At 35.2% G+C, this 18848-nt stretch overlaps 1 protein-coding gene across 11 annotated transcripts in view; it reads right to left on the reverse strand.

Moving 5' to 3' along the window:
• SEPTIN7 (septin 7) overlaps positions 1-18848 on the reverse strand; it is a 118920-nt gene that overhangs the window by 29557 nt on the left and 70515 nt on the right. For all 11 annotated transcript variants that reach the window (XM_040472259.1, XM_040472260.1, XM_040472258.1 and 8 more), the window contains 3 exons: positions 8871-8971; positions 7913-8047; positions 2327-2444 (listed from right to left, as the gene is read on the reverse strand). In XM_040472259.1, the coding sequence (XP_040328193.1) occupies positions 2327-2444; positions 7913-8047; positions 8871-8971 (354 nt within the window). The remainder of the gene's footprint in view (positions 1-2326; positions 2445-7912; positions 8048-8870; positions 8972-18848) is intronic.

Genomic DNA, 18848 nt, shown 5'->3' on the forward strand with positions numbered 1-18848 from the left:
AATATTAAAGAGGACTCTTTGGGGGGGGGGGCCCCGGGGGGGGGGAGACCAAAAGCAACAATGGCTAGAAAAGAATAGAGAACATCACCAGAAACACCAACTTTATAGGTAACACAATGGCACTACTTTCAGATCTATCAATAATCACTCTGAATGTAAATGGACCACATGATTCAATCAAAAGACATCCGGTATCAGAATTGATTAAAAAAACAAAAACAAACACAAGACCCATCTATATGCTGCCTACAAGAGACTCCTTCTAGACTTAAAGACACCTGCAGAAGGAAAGTGAAGGGATGAAGAACCATCTATCACGCTGATGCCAAAAGAAAGCCAGAATAGGCATACTTTATAACAGGTAAACTATATTTTAAACTAAAGACTGTAACAAGAGATGAGGAAGGGCATTATATCATAATTAAGGGGTCTATCCATCAAGAAGATCTAACAATTATAAATATGCATGTCCCCAACTTGGAAGCACCCAAACATATAAATCAATTAATAACAAATGTAAAGGAACTCATTGATAATAACAACAGTAGGGGACTTGACCACCCCACTTACAACAATGGACAGATCATCTAAGCAGAAAACCAACAAGGAAACAATGGCTTTGAATGACACACTGAACTGATGGACTTAACAGATATATTCAGAACATTTCATCCTAAAGCAGTAGATTATACATTCTTTTTGAGTACACATGGAACTTTCTCTAGAACCGATCACATACTAAGTCACAAATCAGCCCTCGACAAGTACAAAAAGACTGAGATCATACCATCCGTGGTTTTAGACCACAATGCTATAGAACTTAAAGTTACCCACCGCCAAAAAAAAAAAAAAAAAAAAAAAAAAAAAATTTTGGAAAGACCACAAATACACAGAGGTTAGAGAACATCCTACTAAAGAACAAATGGGTTAACCAGGAAACTAAAGAAGAAATTTTAAAAAAATACATGGAAGCAAAAGAAAATGAAAACCCAATAGTACAAATCCTTTGGGATGCAGCAAGGGCGGTCCTAAGAGGGAAGTATATTGTAATCCAGGTCTACCTCAAAAAAACAAGAAAAGCCTCAAATACACAACATAATCTTACATCTAAAGGAGCCAGAAATGGAACAGCAAATAAAGTCTAAAGCCAGCAGAAGAAAGGAAATAATAAAGATCAGAGCAGAAATAAATGACAGAGAAACAAACAAACAAACTGAAAACAATAGAACAGATCAATAAAACTAAGAGTTGTTTCTTTGAAAGAATTAGTAAAATTGATAAAACCCTAGCCAGACTTATCAAAAAGAGAAAAAAACCCAAATAAATAAAATCACAAATAAAAGAGGAGAGATCAAACCAACAATTAGTATTTGAACTTAGAAAAAAGCACATTAAAAAATAAAAATGGTAGTGAATAAATGTAAAGTAAATAAACATATACTTCTAGTAGAAACACCAAATATAATAAAAATGAACTAAAACATTCCCAGAGTGTACAGATTTAGCACAACTTCAAAGCAAATCTCAACAGATTTTTGTTTTTGTAGCAGGTTGCAAGGTATTCTAAAATTCATATAGAAAAAAGTGAAAAAACAAAGGGGACTTTAAAGAAAGAGATAATAACTCTATGACCTATTTTTTAAGTATTATACACAGTAGCTGCAGTTTAAAAAATATAGCTTGGCTTAAAATAAAAAATAGGCTACTGGTATAGGAGCACAGTTCCAGAAATTCACCCTATATTTCATAAAATGTTATAATAAACCAAACACACTAAGGAAAAAGTAAACCCCTGCTTTACACAGTGTTCATCCCTTCTGGAAAATTAAATTAAAGTTAAAGAAATGATTAAGTGCCACTTAATTCCAAAAAAGCTTTAAAAACAACAACATTGGTAAGGCATTGAAACAAATATACCTATTATGAAAAAAAAATCTGTTTTATTGGGGGGAAAGCACCATGACAAAATGGGGGAAAAAAAGAACTATAAAGTAATCATACCCTTCCAAAAAGTAATCCTCTTCCTGGAAATTTAGTCTAAAAAAATAATCCTAAAGGGTGTGGAGCAGAGTGGTGGAGGAGGCTGGAACAGAAACACCTAAAATATTTAAGTCGACAAAGGATAAGGGCACTGTGATAATGGATAATAGCTTTGAGGAGAAAACTAAGGCAAGAAATTTTAAATAGTTACTTTTAATACAGTATAAATAAATATATAATAAAGTAGCAAGACGAATACATTGTAACACATTATACTGAAAATACAAAAACTGCAAATTACATGAATGGTATGAGAAATTCAAGAGTTCAAGCTTCTTTTGCTCACCTGTTTTTTAAACTGTTGGCACTCCTCTGGAGTGAGTGTGTCTGCTTTGGCAATAAGTGGAATGATGTTCACTTTTTCATGCAAACGCTTCATAAACTCAATGTCCAATGGTTTAAGTCTGAAAGACACAATATTTAATATGACTGAATTATCAATTTGTGAGAAGAGATCATTCACATCCCCAGTGCTAAATTAAATACACTGGAACGACTTTACTTATCAGAAACACTCTCTGATGATGTACTGGGCCAGCAACAGTTAGGCCAGGTAGAACAGGACCTCACTAAGCACTGAAGTGGTTAAGAAGGCTTTGACTCCTGCCCTTGAATACGATGGTCATAGGGTTTGGGCTCTACAGAGGAATTAGGAAAACCAGAAATGCTCCTAACAGGTTTTCCTAAAATAGGAAATACAATAAAATACAATAAAAAGTATTTTCCTTTTTGAGTCCCATATTCCATTCTTGCTTCCAACTTTATTTCTCAGATAAAAGGCTCAAAAGGGAATCATCTTCATCATCCCTTTTTACCCACTGCAATCTGGCTGCTGCCTCCACTTGGCTGTTATACTTCCAAGAAGGTCACGAAATAGGGCACCTGGGTGGCTCAGTCGGTTAAGCATCTGACTTCAGCCCAGGTCTGATCTCACCATTCCTGAGTTCGAGTCCCCCAATGGGCTCTGTGCTGACAGCTCAGAGCCTGGAGCCTGCGGCAGATTCTGTGTTTCCTGCTCTGACCCTCCCCTACTCACACTCTGTCTCTCTCTCTCAAAAATGAATAAACATTTAAAAACTAATAAAAAAAAGGGGGGGTCATGAAATACTTTCATGCTGCTAATATAATTAGCATCAATAACTCCTAAATATTGTGGTGTTTACTATTATTTTTTAAATTTACCCATTATGCAGCATTTGACATTACCCTCTCACAAGCTACTCCCTAAGGGTACTTTTAAGGATCTTCTCTGTAAGCTAGTCTCTTAAGTGTTGTATTCCTCAGAATACTCTACTAGGTCCTCTTCTCTCTTTACATTCTGTATGCTTATCATCAACCACAGTGACTTCTAACATCTTCTATAGATCTCAAATCTTCACACCCAGCCCCGATCTCACTTGTATGATCCAGTTTGTATTTACCCAGTGGAAATACCACCTGGACACCCCATTGAGGCTCCTCGAAATCAAAAGCTCATCTGAACCCCCAAATTTTCTCTCCTCTTCTGTGCAATTTTTGAGAATGGTACTACAATCCATCCAATTACTCCTGGCTGAAATCCAGGATTCCTCCCTCCTCTAATTCTCACTCCCAAAGATTCCACAAGATCTGCTGAACAAATAAATATATAACTTTGGGTCAGGCCATGAAGACCTTTGGTATGGGCTACTATTAGAATACATCCGGTTTCCCTCCAAACCATGCACACTACAGTCAGAAAGGTCTTTCTAAACTCCAAATCTGAATGAGTCATTTCTCTGACTGAAAACCTTACTAAAGGCCAGATTCCTTGGCTAGCATGGCCTACAAGGCCTGTGAAGACATAGCCTCTCAGGCTGTTCTCATCGCTTAGCATCTGGTAGCATCTTTTGCCACCTCCTGCTTGTAATTCTCCTTTTTGAACTACCCATGATTTCTTGAAAGAACCATACTTTGATCACTGGTCATTGGCTACTGCCTCTGACTGAAACACTCTCCATTCCCATCCCCTTTCTACTTGGCTTGCCTAATCCCTATTCCTATAGGTCCTTTAGGACTTGGCTTACAATTCTCATATCCTCTGGGAATCCATCTCCAACCTAACACCTAGTCATCTTCTAAGTGATCACAACACTTAATTTGCCAATTATGTATATTTGTTTTCCCCATCTTCTCATTAGAAGATCCTTAAGAGCAAGACCTTTGTCTCATTCATCTGTATCTCCAACACCCAGTACAGTGTCACTTGAGAAGCTGTCCAAATATCTGTTGATCAAAAAAGTAAGTTCCTGTGATTTTCTTTATGTTTTCAAATAACTCTAAATGAAAACCCAAGAAATTCCTCACATCTAGACTACAGATTAAAAATTAATATTCCATAAAAATAAATGAAGATGATGGGAGTATTCTGCTTAGAAATATCATTCTAAATTGGTATTCCTTAACCTATAAACCATGACAAAAATTGAATAAAGATCTAGTTTCATTATGAATTTTACTAACATTATAAAGAGAAAGTCCTTGTTAGAGTTCTCTTAGAGTACTATAGTTACATGTAGGTCACGTGTGTGTGTGTGTGCGTGTGTTTATAAATATATAAAGTTGGGAGGAACAGGGGCCCAGAGACTAAAGAGGTATTCCTTTTTACTAACAAGTAATAAACGATACTATACCTCTTTGTGGTAGTGACACTGACTGACAGAAAGACAGGGCTATGAAGTAGGAAGGCAGATACGGAGAAGACCACTACCTTCTATTCTAATTCTCCTTATCCTGAATCATTTGAAATGTGATACTGGCATTCAGAGAATAGGGAACACTACAGAAAAGAGACTGTCACTGGAATAACACTGTATTATCTATAAATAGCACTCTTATTCACAAAGCTAACTGAAAGAACCTATCCAACTCCAAAAAATCTTAAATTTTGCTTCTTTTCATCAGTCATAACACACAACACTAAATATAAAAGCCATGGCCCAATCAATCAATCTCAGATCTATAAATTTTTACGGTTCACTTTCCAGATTCTACTCATAACAAATTTAAATTATCGTGAATACCACCTCATTAAACCAGAAACAAAAGAATTCAGTTACTCTGAAATTTTAATACATCTTAAGAGCGTTTAATACAAAATATTAAAATCAAAATCTAAGTTAACAAGGCTTTACACTTAACAGTAAAACAGCACTTGCTGAATATTTATCTCAACTTTTAAAGAGAAAGACACTAAAAAACAACCATGACAAGGAAATTGGTAAAGTCAACTTCTTAAATATAAAACCAGGCCGAAGAACATTTAAATCAGTTTAAAAATTAAACTTTAGAAAAAAAAGGTAAAATCTTTATAAAAGCCCCGATAAAACCCTTCTGCCCTTTTAAATTAGAATACAAATTTCAGAAGCTTACAAAATGTCAACAGCAGAAAACATTTAATTCACATGTAGATTACATTCTGGTTGAAATTTTTCCTCTGTCCGTTTAGTTTTATTTCAGGTCATCTTTTCCAAGAAATTTAGTTTTTAAATGTTGTTTTTAAACAATGGAAAGTCCTTTATAGAATTTCTAGAAGATAAACCCATATTAGAGGGGGAAAACTACTGAACCTCAAAGCCTATAGCAAAATAAATAAAATGACTACAGGGCAAATGACAAATATTTAATATACACATACATATATTTCTTAGGGAAAAAAAACCTTCCATATAAAACTAACTGAATGAAACTGACTTTTTTAAGTGGCAATCAATATTCAAAAGGGTAAAAATACCATTTTAAAATTCAAGTTCCAAGTCAGTTTTTAAACTTAATAGCAACTACCAGTGGTTTAGTGACGATACTTGGTGGGGTGAGGTGGGGAACACTGAAAATACAATGTTGGACCGATTTATAATTACTCCACAACAGGACCTCTCCAAAAAGGACTACCCAGATAAGACAGAAAGGCCCTGATTCATCTCTCAGACTGCCTACAATTTTAGTCTGTAGTGAGCAGATCAGGAATTCTCTACATAAAATTCAGTGTTTTATTCTTTAACTTAATACACAGTAGCACCTACCAATGGGCAAAACTTTGTTCCATGTCTAAAAATAGTTAAAATGAGAAACTATTCAAAAGCACATTTTTACACCTAGAAAATAAAAATTTTGAACTCCCATCCCTTGTGACAAATATGAAATGGCCCAAAGCTACCACACATTGTTTGAATCATTAAAAAAAAAAAAATTTTTTTTAATCTCATTTCCCATGCAATTTTAAGAAATGTACTTTCCCCCAGAGATAGAAGGAATGTGGTTTCATGAGAATTACTAAATCTTGGAGAGAGTCCAAAAGATCTAAAATAATAAAACTGGATATAAACTGACAAATTTCTACTGACTAAACTGCAGATTAAAAAAATGAAAATAAATAAATAAAAGTTAAGATTTTACTCTGTTGTCTTCTAGGAAAAAGCCCTAGCAAGTTAACTAGAATGAATAAAAAATAAATTAATTAATACATATATCAGGAAGAAGTTAGCAAGTACTCAAGAAAAGCTATACAGGGTGTTAGTTTTTACAAAATTTTTTTGAACGCTCATTTATTTTTGAGAGACAGAGACACATAGTGTGAACAGGGGAGGGGTTAGAGAGAGAGGGAGACACAGAATCTGAAGCAGGCTCCAGACTCTGAGCTATAGCACAGAGCCCAATGGGGGCTTGAACTCACAAACCGCGAGATCATGACCTGAGCCGAAGCTGGATGCTTAACTGACTAAACCACCCAGGTGCCCGTGTGTTATGTTTTTGAGATTTTTTTTTTAGCCTTTTAAGTTGATGTATCAATTTTATACAATATGTAAACCTCAAAGAACACTATAGAAGAATATTAGAAATAAAAAAAAGAAACATTTGTCATTATAATCTGACAGTGCAAAAATGGTAAACTACATGATTCAGACTTGTTGCTCAACCACGATAGTGATAATGGGCATTATTAGCCTTTCTAGGAAAAAGATCGAGAAAGAAGCAGAAAAGGGAAGAGAAAGGTACTCTCATGAAGCAACTGGTTTATACGACTGTAACCTGGGTGTTAGATGATGTAATCCTATTTAGTCTGATGCTGTATAATATCCCAGTTCCTTCTGGTAGAGAGATAGTGGCTCTGATCATCAGGTGGCTGAGCTATACAGAGTCATCTATCTAAAGAAAAAGATTGAAGAAGAGTAATTACAAACATCTGCAGTTGACAGTGACATATATATCTACTCAGATGACAGAGGAAGTACAAACAATAAAAAAAGGAATACAAACTAGCCATATTAACAAAAATAATCAGATCAGATGAATATAAGACACTTACACCTTAACTCCTAATAAGTAGAAGAGTAGCACTGATGCTATGAAACTTAAACAATATGATTGTGATAGCTAAGGTGAAACACAAGCCAAAGAAATTTAGCGAAGAAATGGCACACTAAGAACTTTGGTACTTAACCTTTCTTGTAACCTTTTCTATCAGATTCATAGTAAAAACATCTTTGCATCTTTGAAGTTTCTTAAAATTTGTGTAAGCTAATTTTTATAGCTGTTTCCCCTTATTTGGTAGTTCAATTTGTGGTAGAGTGGTCAAAAGGAAGCTAAATTAGCCACATTGAAACATTAAACCATGATGGAAACACTGCTCCTTATGAACAGGTTAAAAAAAAAAAAAAAAAAGCCTACGCATGAAGGTTACTATTAACTTATCTAGGACTTACGTGTTTTTTATAAGCCATTTTTGTATAGAATTTGGGATTTTACAACTGATATATTTAAATGTACTCCACAGAGATATGGATAACTAAAATATATCCCCAAAGTTCAGTCATAATAAACAACAGCAGATTATCAGAAGTATCAAGGTACTGACCCATGTCCTGAAGGAGCAATGAAGTATAAACAACACTGCACCCTGTTATCAGGCATCTGACGTCTGTTCACTCGAGATTCTGCATTTAGGTAGTCCTCAAATTTACTATCAATGTAGTCAATAACAGGCTGCCAGCTATAAAAAGCAGATAAATAAAATAATTAAGTTGCAATTCTACATATGAATGTACAACTGAGGACTGCTACAGTAATCAGTATTTTTAAATAGGCAAAACCAATCAAACCAGTGGAAGATATCTCAAATTATTCTACATACACTGATTCAAAAACAAGTAGTTATCACCTTGGATAAATCTTGATTCATTATTTCTGAACTTTCCAAATGGAAAAAAATTAATTATTTAGCATCAAAACACAACCAAATTATGTTATCTGCATTAAGTACAGAGGTTTTTATTTCAAATTAAAAGATTAAGTTATACAAAAACTTCATGATGAACTTATTTGTTTTAAAAGTTAACAGAAATTTACTTCAAAAACAAAGAAAATATTGTTTATAATATACTATTTCTAAATAGAATGCCATGGATGTTTTCTTAACTTATGACTTATGGAGAAATGGAACATTTAAAATCAGATTTAAATTAGGATGGGATAGAAAATAATATATACAATAAGTGGATAAAATTATAGAAGAAAATGAAGTTTTAACTTCCTTATAATGAGAATTCTTGTACCCATGTTGCTTTAGAATTTGTCTTCAAAATAATTCTATGATAGGTATTACCTCCATTTTATAGAAAAGGAAATCAGTTCAAAGAAATTAAGTAACATTGTCAAGTAAGTGGCAAAGTTGGTTTAAGAACTCAAGTCATATCACTAGAAAGTTCAGTGACCTCTGCTAAGATGAGAAGTTTAAAAATCTTAAGCAGAAAAAGTCTAACCACCGATACCCAAAACGCAATCAATATAAAGCAGTGATGATAAACCCTTCTTACCAATTACTATTATCCACTGCATCTCCAAATCCTGGCGTATCAACTATTGTGAGCAGCAACTGAACACCACCTTCTTTGATTAAAACTTTGGACTGTTCCACCTGTAAGAATTATTGGCACAGATATTAATACCATATATTACACCTGTGGTTTCCTACAAGGTAAGAAGCAGGGAGATGAGCATTAATCAAAACCAGCTGGGAAATTTTCTGCAAACTAAATCTACCCACATTTTCTTTAAAATCAATTATTGTGAATATGAGAAATCCTGGTTACTTGAAAGAAAGGCACATATGTAAGTAGTGGGTTTATGGCTTATAGTTGACATAAAGAAAGAAAATGGGAACTGATAAAATAGTAATAGTCACTAAAGCCACACAATGCCTATATGATCTAATGTGTGTCTAACAACACAAATAAACAATATGCTTAAACGATTCAGTAATTCATAGAAATCAAATGCAATTAACCAAACAAGTACATCTAATCTACCATTTACAGTAAATGCTTTTCTGAACTATTTCCATCTAGTTTGGTCCAAACCAATTACTCAAGTGAACTTATTACATTCCCAAACCTTTCTCAGTATGGCCATAATTATTTACACTTGTGTTTATGTTATGGCTAAGATCCAACTCTCTTCTCAAATGTTATATTTCACATTTATACCAAAGTGATCAGCAAAGGTCCAGGCACTGAAAAAAAAAACAAAAAATCCTACCACCTCTGATTAAAATCTTTGGTTCTCTTTACAATTTGTAAGAATGTTCTATTTGAGAAAGGGTATTAGACTTGAACAATAACAACAATTCCTCCTACAATCTAAGATTTTCTGTAACCCCAAACTCTGCATCAGAACATGTAAGTCATTCATCTTGGGCATATGCTGCTGCTAGATAAAGTAAACATGGAGTTAAACAGAAAAGGGGAATAATGACCCCAGAAAAACACAGGCTTTCATCTGATGCATACTTTTATTATTTTTTTAAATTTAATTTTATTTATCTTTTTAGAGAGAGAGAGCATGCACATACACAAGTGGGGGAGAGGGGGAGCGAAGGGGGGAGAGAGAGAGAGAGAAAGAGAGAGACAGAGAAAGAGAGAATCTTAAGCAGGTTCCAAGCTCAGCACAGAGACCAACATAGAGCTCGATCCCACAGCCCTGAGATGATGAACTGAGCCAAAATCAAGAGTCAGATGCTCAACTGACTGAGCCACCCAGGCACCCCTCAATGTACATTTACATCAAGGGCTTACTAGGACTAGAGGCTCTAGGTACGTTGGTAGGCTAATTTAAGAGGGAAGAATTAGATTCAAACTTTAAATATTAATTGCCATAAGACGGTATGAATTAAGTACTTCTAGACTTAAGGAAAAAATGTAATCATCAATATGTGAAAAGCAACTTCAACTATTTATGTCTGCTAACAGAGTATGGAAAGGAAAATTTCTAATTTCTAGGTAGAAAAAGTTGGGTGTACCTTTCAGGCTTACAGAAATGATGTCTTTCCATTCCCTTTTGACATGTTCTTACAGAGGCTGGCTGAGGTATGAAGAGACCAAGGAACTGAGACTAAGACTACTGAGTAGGAAAGTCTGTAGCAGCACTGTCCAATAGAACCTTCTGAGATGATGCAAATGTTCTGTACCCTCACTGTCCAATACATTAGATGCTTGCCCATGTGGCTACTTAGCCCTTGAAACGTGACTAGAGCAACTGAGGAGCTGAATGTTTATTTAATTTGAATTAGCTTAAATAGCCACACGTAGCTTAGTGACACTGGATTGGACAGTGCAGGTCGATAGCAATCAAGTTATTTTGTTAAAAAAAAATCATGTAAAAAAAACTGTTAACACTGAAAACACTGCCTGAGATTTGGATATGCATGTCTATGGAGGGACTTCTAATCTTTTAGACAAATAAGAGGCAAAGGTCTTATCTTTTATACCAATGCTCTTTACTAAACTGCTTTAATCCTTGTAGAACTATTGGTGAAAATTTTGAACATCCCAAATGTATTTATTTGTCTACCAAATATATACAATTGGAAATCTGTTAATAAGTATTAACAGTATTAATTCTCTCTAGATTAAAAAAGTAAACATCAATAAATAGGGTTCTTAATGCTTTCTGACCATTTTCAGTACCAATAATGGATGTGCATTGCATAGGAGACCACTGTTTCATACCACATAGCTAAGATAATACCAGTAGTCTGATACCAGGTTACTCTTATGAGGAAGGCAAAATGAGGAAATAATCAGACTCATCAGTGTTAGATTATAAAAACTAAAAAAAAAAAAAAAAAAAAAAAAAAAAAGATGTGTTATGTGGCTTACAAAGTTCATATCTTATAAAAATAAAAAATGGTTGTCCTCTAGTTAAAGGACAATCTAGTTATTTGTCATTATAGAATTTTTTTTTTAAAGGACAATCTGGTCAAATGCAACATCTTGATATATCTTGAATTGGCTTCCCTCTCCGTCATAAAAATAGGCTATTCATTAATGGTCACTGAAGCAGAACTACCCAAAGTAATCATACTACCCTTTACTTAATGATTCTTTTAAATGACATAGTACTATATATTAGAAATTGATGCAGGATATAATTGTTCTACATGAATCATCTCCCCAATTTTACCCCAAACAACTTTTGGTTCCCTTGTTACTAAGCAAAGGCCATTTCTATCTTCAGTAATAGGTTGTATACTAATCACACACCATACCAGCTTATATTTTAAGACCGTTGTTTCCTTTTTATTTTTATAATCAGTTTAACAACTTAATTGTTTATGGACGTAAGAAAAATTAAGATCTGTACTTTAAGGAGTCTGTTTATAAAAGCCACTTTTCTGGCCTATGAAATTCTTTGTATCCATACATGGTCAAATACAAAGAAGGCAACATATGGAAGAGATCCAGAAAACATAACTGTAAACTAGTGCCATTCACAGGATCTGACTGTATCCTATCATCTGGTTTTGCAAGTATCCTCATGGGATCCATGGAAAACAAATTAGTTCAAGTTCAGGAATTTCAAACTTTTCTTAAGAAATCTATTCCAAATGGCCATTTTCCCATGCACTTTACTTAAGCAGGTCACATAAGCATATTTTATGGCATCACTCAAAAGTTCTCTAACATTAAATGCATAATTTAATGCTGAAGGAATGAATCAAGGGCATTTTCAATTATGTTTCTTTCTGAAAAATAAAACTAAAGCCCATTATGTTGTTTATGTATAATTAATTTACTGAGGCCTCTTTTGGACTCCTAACTCCCAGAAATGTAAGGCACTCTTTTTTTCTAATACTGTTCAGTTTTCCAATCTGAGGGGAAAAAAACAACAACGACAAACTCAAACCTTCAGTGTTTCCATAGCTTCATTTCTTTCATTTTTAAAAGACTGTTAAATAACTGAAGTTTTCTAACCAATGTTTAAGAGCTATTTGTTAAGGTAAATAAAAAGTGTTACTCAATTAACTGTATTAAATTTCAAGGAGAGGGTTAAAATTTTGTCAGGAGTTACCTCTATACCTAAACTTGCTCAGGAGGTGGCATTACAGCCAAAGCTCTGCAGAGATGTGGAACAAGAGACTTAAACAGCCTGAGATACTCCACTTACTCAAACACAAACACTACCTACTCTATTGAATGGCTGAGAAGATAAGTATCATCTTAGATACTTCATTATGTTCCACAAGAAACTAAGAGGCAATGACCAATAGTAGAATAGTTATGCCTAAAGACTACTTCTCATCAAGACCCAAACCTAGTTTATTAATAAAGTTGATCCAAAGATTCGAATTCTGCCTGCTACACTAAATCACTACACCTCAATCCCCTGCACCTCCTTAAATTGAGATCTTAAATGTCTTGTCCTTTTCATTTTCTATTAGCAAACCCCCTCCTAAACCCTTTATTTCTTTTTCTTTTCCAGGCCAGATATCTTTGTTACACAAAATTTATGAACTTCAATTTGACAGGAATTTCCCTGCTATCCAATGATGCTTTTATGTGCTCACTAGTCCCATGCCTCTTTCATTTCCCAGAATGGCTCTTCTCTAGCTCTATGTTACTATCTCTCCAACCACGCTCAGCAAAGTACCTCATCTGTAGATGAAGACAAGAGCATCCTCAATTTGTTTGATGCAACAGTCTTTCCTTCTGTTCCGATGAACAGATCCCTTTCTTCCTGAGGCTTACTTCTCAATATATACCAGGGATGTGATCACTCCATTTCAGAGTCATGTTGACAACCATTTAGACTATTTCCAGTTTATTTTCAACCTCTCATCTCTTAGGGATTGATTCTCCATTGGATATAAACATTCTCAGGTCTTTTTTGGAAATAAAAACCAAACAACTCTATCAGTACCCTACACTCAACCTCCAGGTATTCCCTCTTGTCCTTTTCTTCACAGCCATCCCATCTTCACGACCTCATTTACTATCCCTTTTCAATCCACTGCCATCTTGCCCTCCATTCCTACTACTTCACTAAAATCTACCTTGCCAAGGTAACCTCTATAACACATTACAGCAGCAATAGTCTCACTAAATCATGTGACTGCGAGATCGTTAAGAAATTTGATCGTGTCCATCATCACTGTAGCCCCCAAACTGGAGTAAGATATTCAAATGTCTGTCCCGTGAATACTTTAAAAAACTATCAATATTGGACCAACACCAACAAGAGAGTTTCCTAATTGGGCTTTATAAAAATGTCTCAAGGAGTCTATAAAATGTTATCCTAGGGATAGGATAGGATTCATTGCTTTCACCTGTTTTCACCTCTAAAATTTTTGTAGCCATTTAATTTGCAATAGTGATTTTTAGGACTTTCCAAACCAAGAAAAACAAGGGTTTTTTAAGTTTATTTGAGAGACAGTGTATGCACACACACTTGAGTGGGTTGAGGGGAGAGAGACAGAATGAGAATTAATTAATCCCAACCAGGCTCCACACTGTCAGCACAAAGCCCATGGGGCTTGATCTCACAAATCGCAAGATCAGGACCTGAGCTGAAATTAAGAGTCAGATGCTTAACTGACTGAGCCACCCAGGCACCCCAAGAAAAAAGTTTTAATTTTCTTAATGTTTATTTTTGAGAGAGAGAGAGAGAGAGAGAGAGAGAGAGAGAGATTAATTGATTGCGAGCAGGGGAGGAGCAGAGAAAGAGGGAGACACAGAATCTGAAGCAGTCTCCAGGCTCTGAGCTGTCAGCCCAGAGCCCGATGTGGAGCTCAAACTCACAAACCACAAGATCATGACCTGAGTGGAAGTAGCCACTTAACTGAATGAGCCACCCAGGCACCCCCCACCCCAAGAAAAAAATTTTAAAGGGGACCAATATAAGGTTGCCAACTAAGAACTTAAAAAAAAAACAACAAACTAACACTCTCATTTCACAAAAGAAACTAGAACTGATTTAGTCCCAGAATAAAGGGCAGTTTTTCCCTTGGAGATAGCTGGCAACCTTTCAACTGACTTGACATATGATCCAAAAATTTTCAAATATAACAATATTATAAAAGTTACTACTGTACATGCATCACTGTATGTAATATTTTTCTTAAAACTTTGTTAATCTAAGGACCTATATTTGAGATTGGAACATGAAGTGGAACAAGCGTTCAATTTTTTCTATCACTTCATTTTAATCAGTCTATTAACAAAAAAATATATGAATAAAAACAGAAAATATGGTACTATTTCATTCAATGTGAATATTGTGAAATATTCTGAAAGAACTAAGGATAAACAGTACCCTCTCTAAAATCTTCCCAGAAATAAAGGATGAAATCAGTCTGTATCAGGCTAGAAAGACTACAGAGCACTCATTCTCAAAGCGTAGTATCCTGACTGGCAGATGCATAGTCTGGAAACTTATTAGAAATATGAATTCTCTGAGTCCTGCCTCAAACCCACTAAAGAGCAAACTCTGGGGAGAGGGACTCAGTAAGCTGTTTTAGCAAGTCTTCCAGTGATGGACTCTCAAGTCTGGAAACCACTGGTATAAAGAACTCTGGAACTAGAGTGTTGGCTCACATTTGGAGCTGCAGAGCCAGAGTCCTGAGGCTCACGACAGCACATTGGGAATCAATCCCAAAGGACTTCTATTTAATACTGAAAACTTCATTCAAATCAGAACCTTTGATACAGAGGCAGCTCAGAACCATCTCTCTGTCCAATGTAGACAGCTTCTCCTTCATTCCAAGACTGCAAATGTGAAGGAATTTCTTATTAATGATACAAGTCTCTTATGAGTAAAAAATACTCAGGGAGGAGATTATGAGATCACAGTCTTTATTAAAATTTCACTCCCTATTTGGCTACATCACAGGATTTTTCTTTTTGTTTTTTTTTTTTTGTTTGTTTGTTTTTTTGACAGTTGGAAGTGGTCCAGACAGCTTTCAGGTCAGGGAAATTGTAGACATTTGTTTTTTGAAACTCATGATTTTATGTTTCTCCTGGTCTTAAATGTCTGGGCTGAGATGTAATATTTCTGACCAGTCTCCAATGAAAGAATTTATGAGCTTCCAAAGGAGATTATCTGCTACATTTTTGGACTTGGTGAAGAGTCATTCAACTGTAAAAGAAAACTATATTCTATTTTCTAAATCCACTGAATGACTCAGAACATGTTATGTTCTCTCCTGGGTAAGTGAAGAAAAGAGTTTAGAGGATCTTGAACTTGTTTCCAGTATATCAAGGAATACTTCCATGGTGCAGTCAGGAAAGGGTACTTCTCTGGGATTCTACTGAGAATCCATCTAGTTCTCAGATGTTATAGGTCTTACTTTTGGTAAAAAGGAAATTCAATAGTAGTACACAGGACTTTGTTTTAAAAATCTTACTACAGATACTCTCAAGCCTTGGTTACTCTTCTTTTGTTTTCAGAGAGAGACAGAGAGAGAGTTGGGAAGATGTTCACAATAGAAGAGAACACTTTCAAAATGTTACCTTAAGAGAAGGTAAAGTGAGTTTAAACAGAATTATTTTGGAGACAGGCAAATGTAAAAAGAATTCTAACAAAGCGCCTCTCGCACTGTCTTTAACAGATGCTGGCCTGAGAGAAATTATCCTGAATGTATGAAATGTAAGGGACAATTATCTAGATAAGAAACTCCTCCAAATCAAAGAGAAAAAGATAGGAAATTTTAAGATGGTCAAAACACTTCAATGAAATCTGAACAGTTAATAAGTACAGAAGGCATGTTCAATCTTATATGAAAGCAAATTAACTGAAACAATAAAATACCTTTATATTAATATGCACAGACACACAACAGAAATGAGTCCCTAGGTCCACTAAAACAATGTACAAAAATATTCATATTGGTAAAAAAAAAAAAAAAAAGAAAGAAAACCCAAATGCTTACCTACAATAGAATATAATCTGAGATATATTCATACAATGGTACATTATACAACAATGAAAACTACAGTACACAACATGGACAAATACCACAGATATAGTCTTCAGTGAAAAAAATCAGACACAAAAGAGTATAGCGTCTAAATGAAATTCAAGAACAGGCAAAATTAATCTATGGAAACAGAAGTCAGAAAGCTATTTATATTTGGGGTTTGGTGTAATACTGAGAGGCACAAGGAAGTCTTCTGGGGTGCTAGAAATGTACTATAATATCTTAATCTAGGTGGTAATTACCTAGATATATGGATACATATACAAAAGTTCATCAAGCTTTAAGTTACAATTTATGCCTTTTTGTGTAAAGCCACATATTAATTTAATAATTTTTAAAAATTCTGCTCAAGAAAAAAATGAAAATAACCAACAAAACTTTAAAAAAAAATTGTCAAATTGGGGCGCCTGGGTGGGTCAGTTGGTTAAGCGTCTGCCTTCGGCTCGGGTCATGATCTCCTGGTTTGTGAGTTCGGGCCAGCGTCGGGCTCTGTGCAGACAGCTCAGAACCTGAAGCCTGTTTTGGATTCTGTGTCTCCCCCTCTCTCTGCCTCTCCTCCGCTTGCACTCTGTCTCTCTCTCTCAAAGATAAATAAACATTGAAAAAATTTTTTAAAAAACAATAAAATAATTGTCAAATTAAAAACCTCAAAAATTCTCAAATTTAAAATTATTTCACTTTTTCTAAATAGTGATTTATAAAACATCATGAACCAAGAAGAAAAGATTAACAAAACTTCAAAGATCCTGAAGTTCAAAATATCCCAACTAAACACTAAGTCATATACATTTTTTAAATTGTTTGTTCAATCATTCATTAATACTGGATGCAGTTTTCAGATGCAGTTCTAAGAAATGAGTTTACAGTGAATAAGATGAAGTTGCTACCTTCACAGAACTTAATACATTTAGAGCCAAGGTAGGGCCCGGAAGGAGTTTATAGGGTGGCCAGACAAGGCCTCACTGAAAAAACAGCATTTATGCAGAGAATTGATGAAAGTTAGGGAGCAAGCCATCAGGAAATCTCAGGGAAGAACACTGAAGGCAGAGAAACAAGATGTGGAAGAGCCCTGAGGTAGAAAGTAGGATTGGCCTGTTCAAAGAACAGCAAGGATGTTGGTTTAGTCAGAGCAGAGTAAGCCAAAAGTGGAAAAGTGTGGGAAATAGGTTACAGAGAGGGGTGAGGGCAAATCTTATAAGGTCCTCTAGATACTGTAAGGACTCCAGCCTTGCTCTGAGATGGAAAGCCACTGAAGAGTTTTGAACAGAGGTTCAAAAGGATCTGATTTACATTGTAAGAGAAGATTCTTACTGTTTTGTTAAAAAGATTGGGGCAGTGGCTGACGATCACAGTCAGAGAAGTGAATTAGGCTGTTATATCTAGGAAGAGAAATGATGGAGCCTGGATAGGAGTGGTACTAGGAAAGTGGTAGGATTGTGGATATATTGTGAAAGCAGAAGTAACAGGATTTATTGATGGACTGCATGCGGAAGTAGAGAGTAAAAAGGAGTTAAGGATGGTTCCAAGTTTTTTGGTCTAAGCAACTGGTTTAGGGTAGACAATACCACATAGTCTGTCAGTATTTCTGATAAACTTGCTGATTTGTTTGGCAAATTTATTTTTGGCATAAGAACTTTTAGGGGAGAGATTTTGCTGAACTGACTGAGAACCAATTCTTAATATGAATCTTATTCCCCAGAGCTACTTTTTATCTTTTGGTATTATATTCTTTTCTGAAAGGCATTTTTTAAAAAAATTATAAAAGCATGCTCACTGCATAAAACTGAGAAGATATAATAAAAAGGAAAAAGACAAAATATTCAGTCTTACAATAAGGAGAATCACTGATGACAATTTGACAATGAATCCTATTTAATATCCATTTTGCAATACGTGGACCATTACAGAATAAGCAAAGTCATAACTACATCACAAGCAATTTCTCACTATTTGAGCAAATACTTCACTACAGAGTATGACAAGCTAGATTTCTTTCTATGTGTCGAATTTCTGAGATTGCAAATGCTGATACTTTCATCTGTTCAGACACTGGCAAAAATCACTGCATTGTATGAATCAAGCAAGCTAAAATACTGTTCTTCTCTCTTTATTAAACAAAATAAAATAAAACATGGTAAGACACAAAATTTTCATGAGTTGATTGGCTTCGATCAACCACCCACCAGTAGTTTATTGGAATTTCAAGCCTAAAATTTAAAGGGAAGTCAATACCCTCCAGCATCCAGACTGCAAATTCAAACCTTACAAGTAACAGCAAACATTATGGTGTACCATTTGAGATTTAAAACGTAAAAAACAGGGGCGCCTGGGTGGCGCAGACGGTTAAGCGTCCGACTTCAGCCAGGTCACGATCTCGCGGTCCGTGAGTTCGAGCCCCGCGTCGGGCTCTGGGCTGATGGCTCAGAGCCTGGAGCCTGTTTCCGATTCTGTGTCTCCCTCTCTCTCTGCCCCTCCCCCGTTCATGCTCTTTCTATCTCTGTCCCAAAAATAAATAAACGTTGAAAAAAAAAAACAAAAACCA

Source organism: Herpailurus yagouaroundi, unplaced genomic scaffold, assembly GCF_014898765.1.
Source record: "Herpailurus yagouaroundi ecotype Mexico unplaced genomic scaffold, PumYag 100, whole genome shotgun sequence".
NCBI classification, from domain to species: Eukaryota; Metazoa; Chordata; class Mammalia; order Carnivora; family Felidae; genus Herpailurus; species Herpailurus yagouaroundi.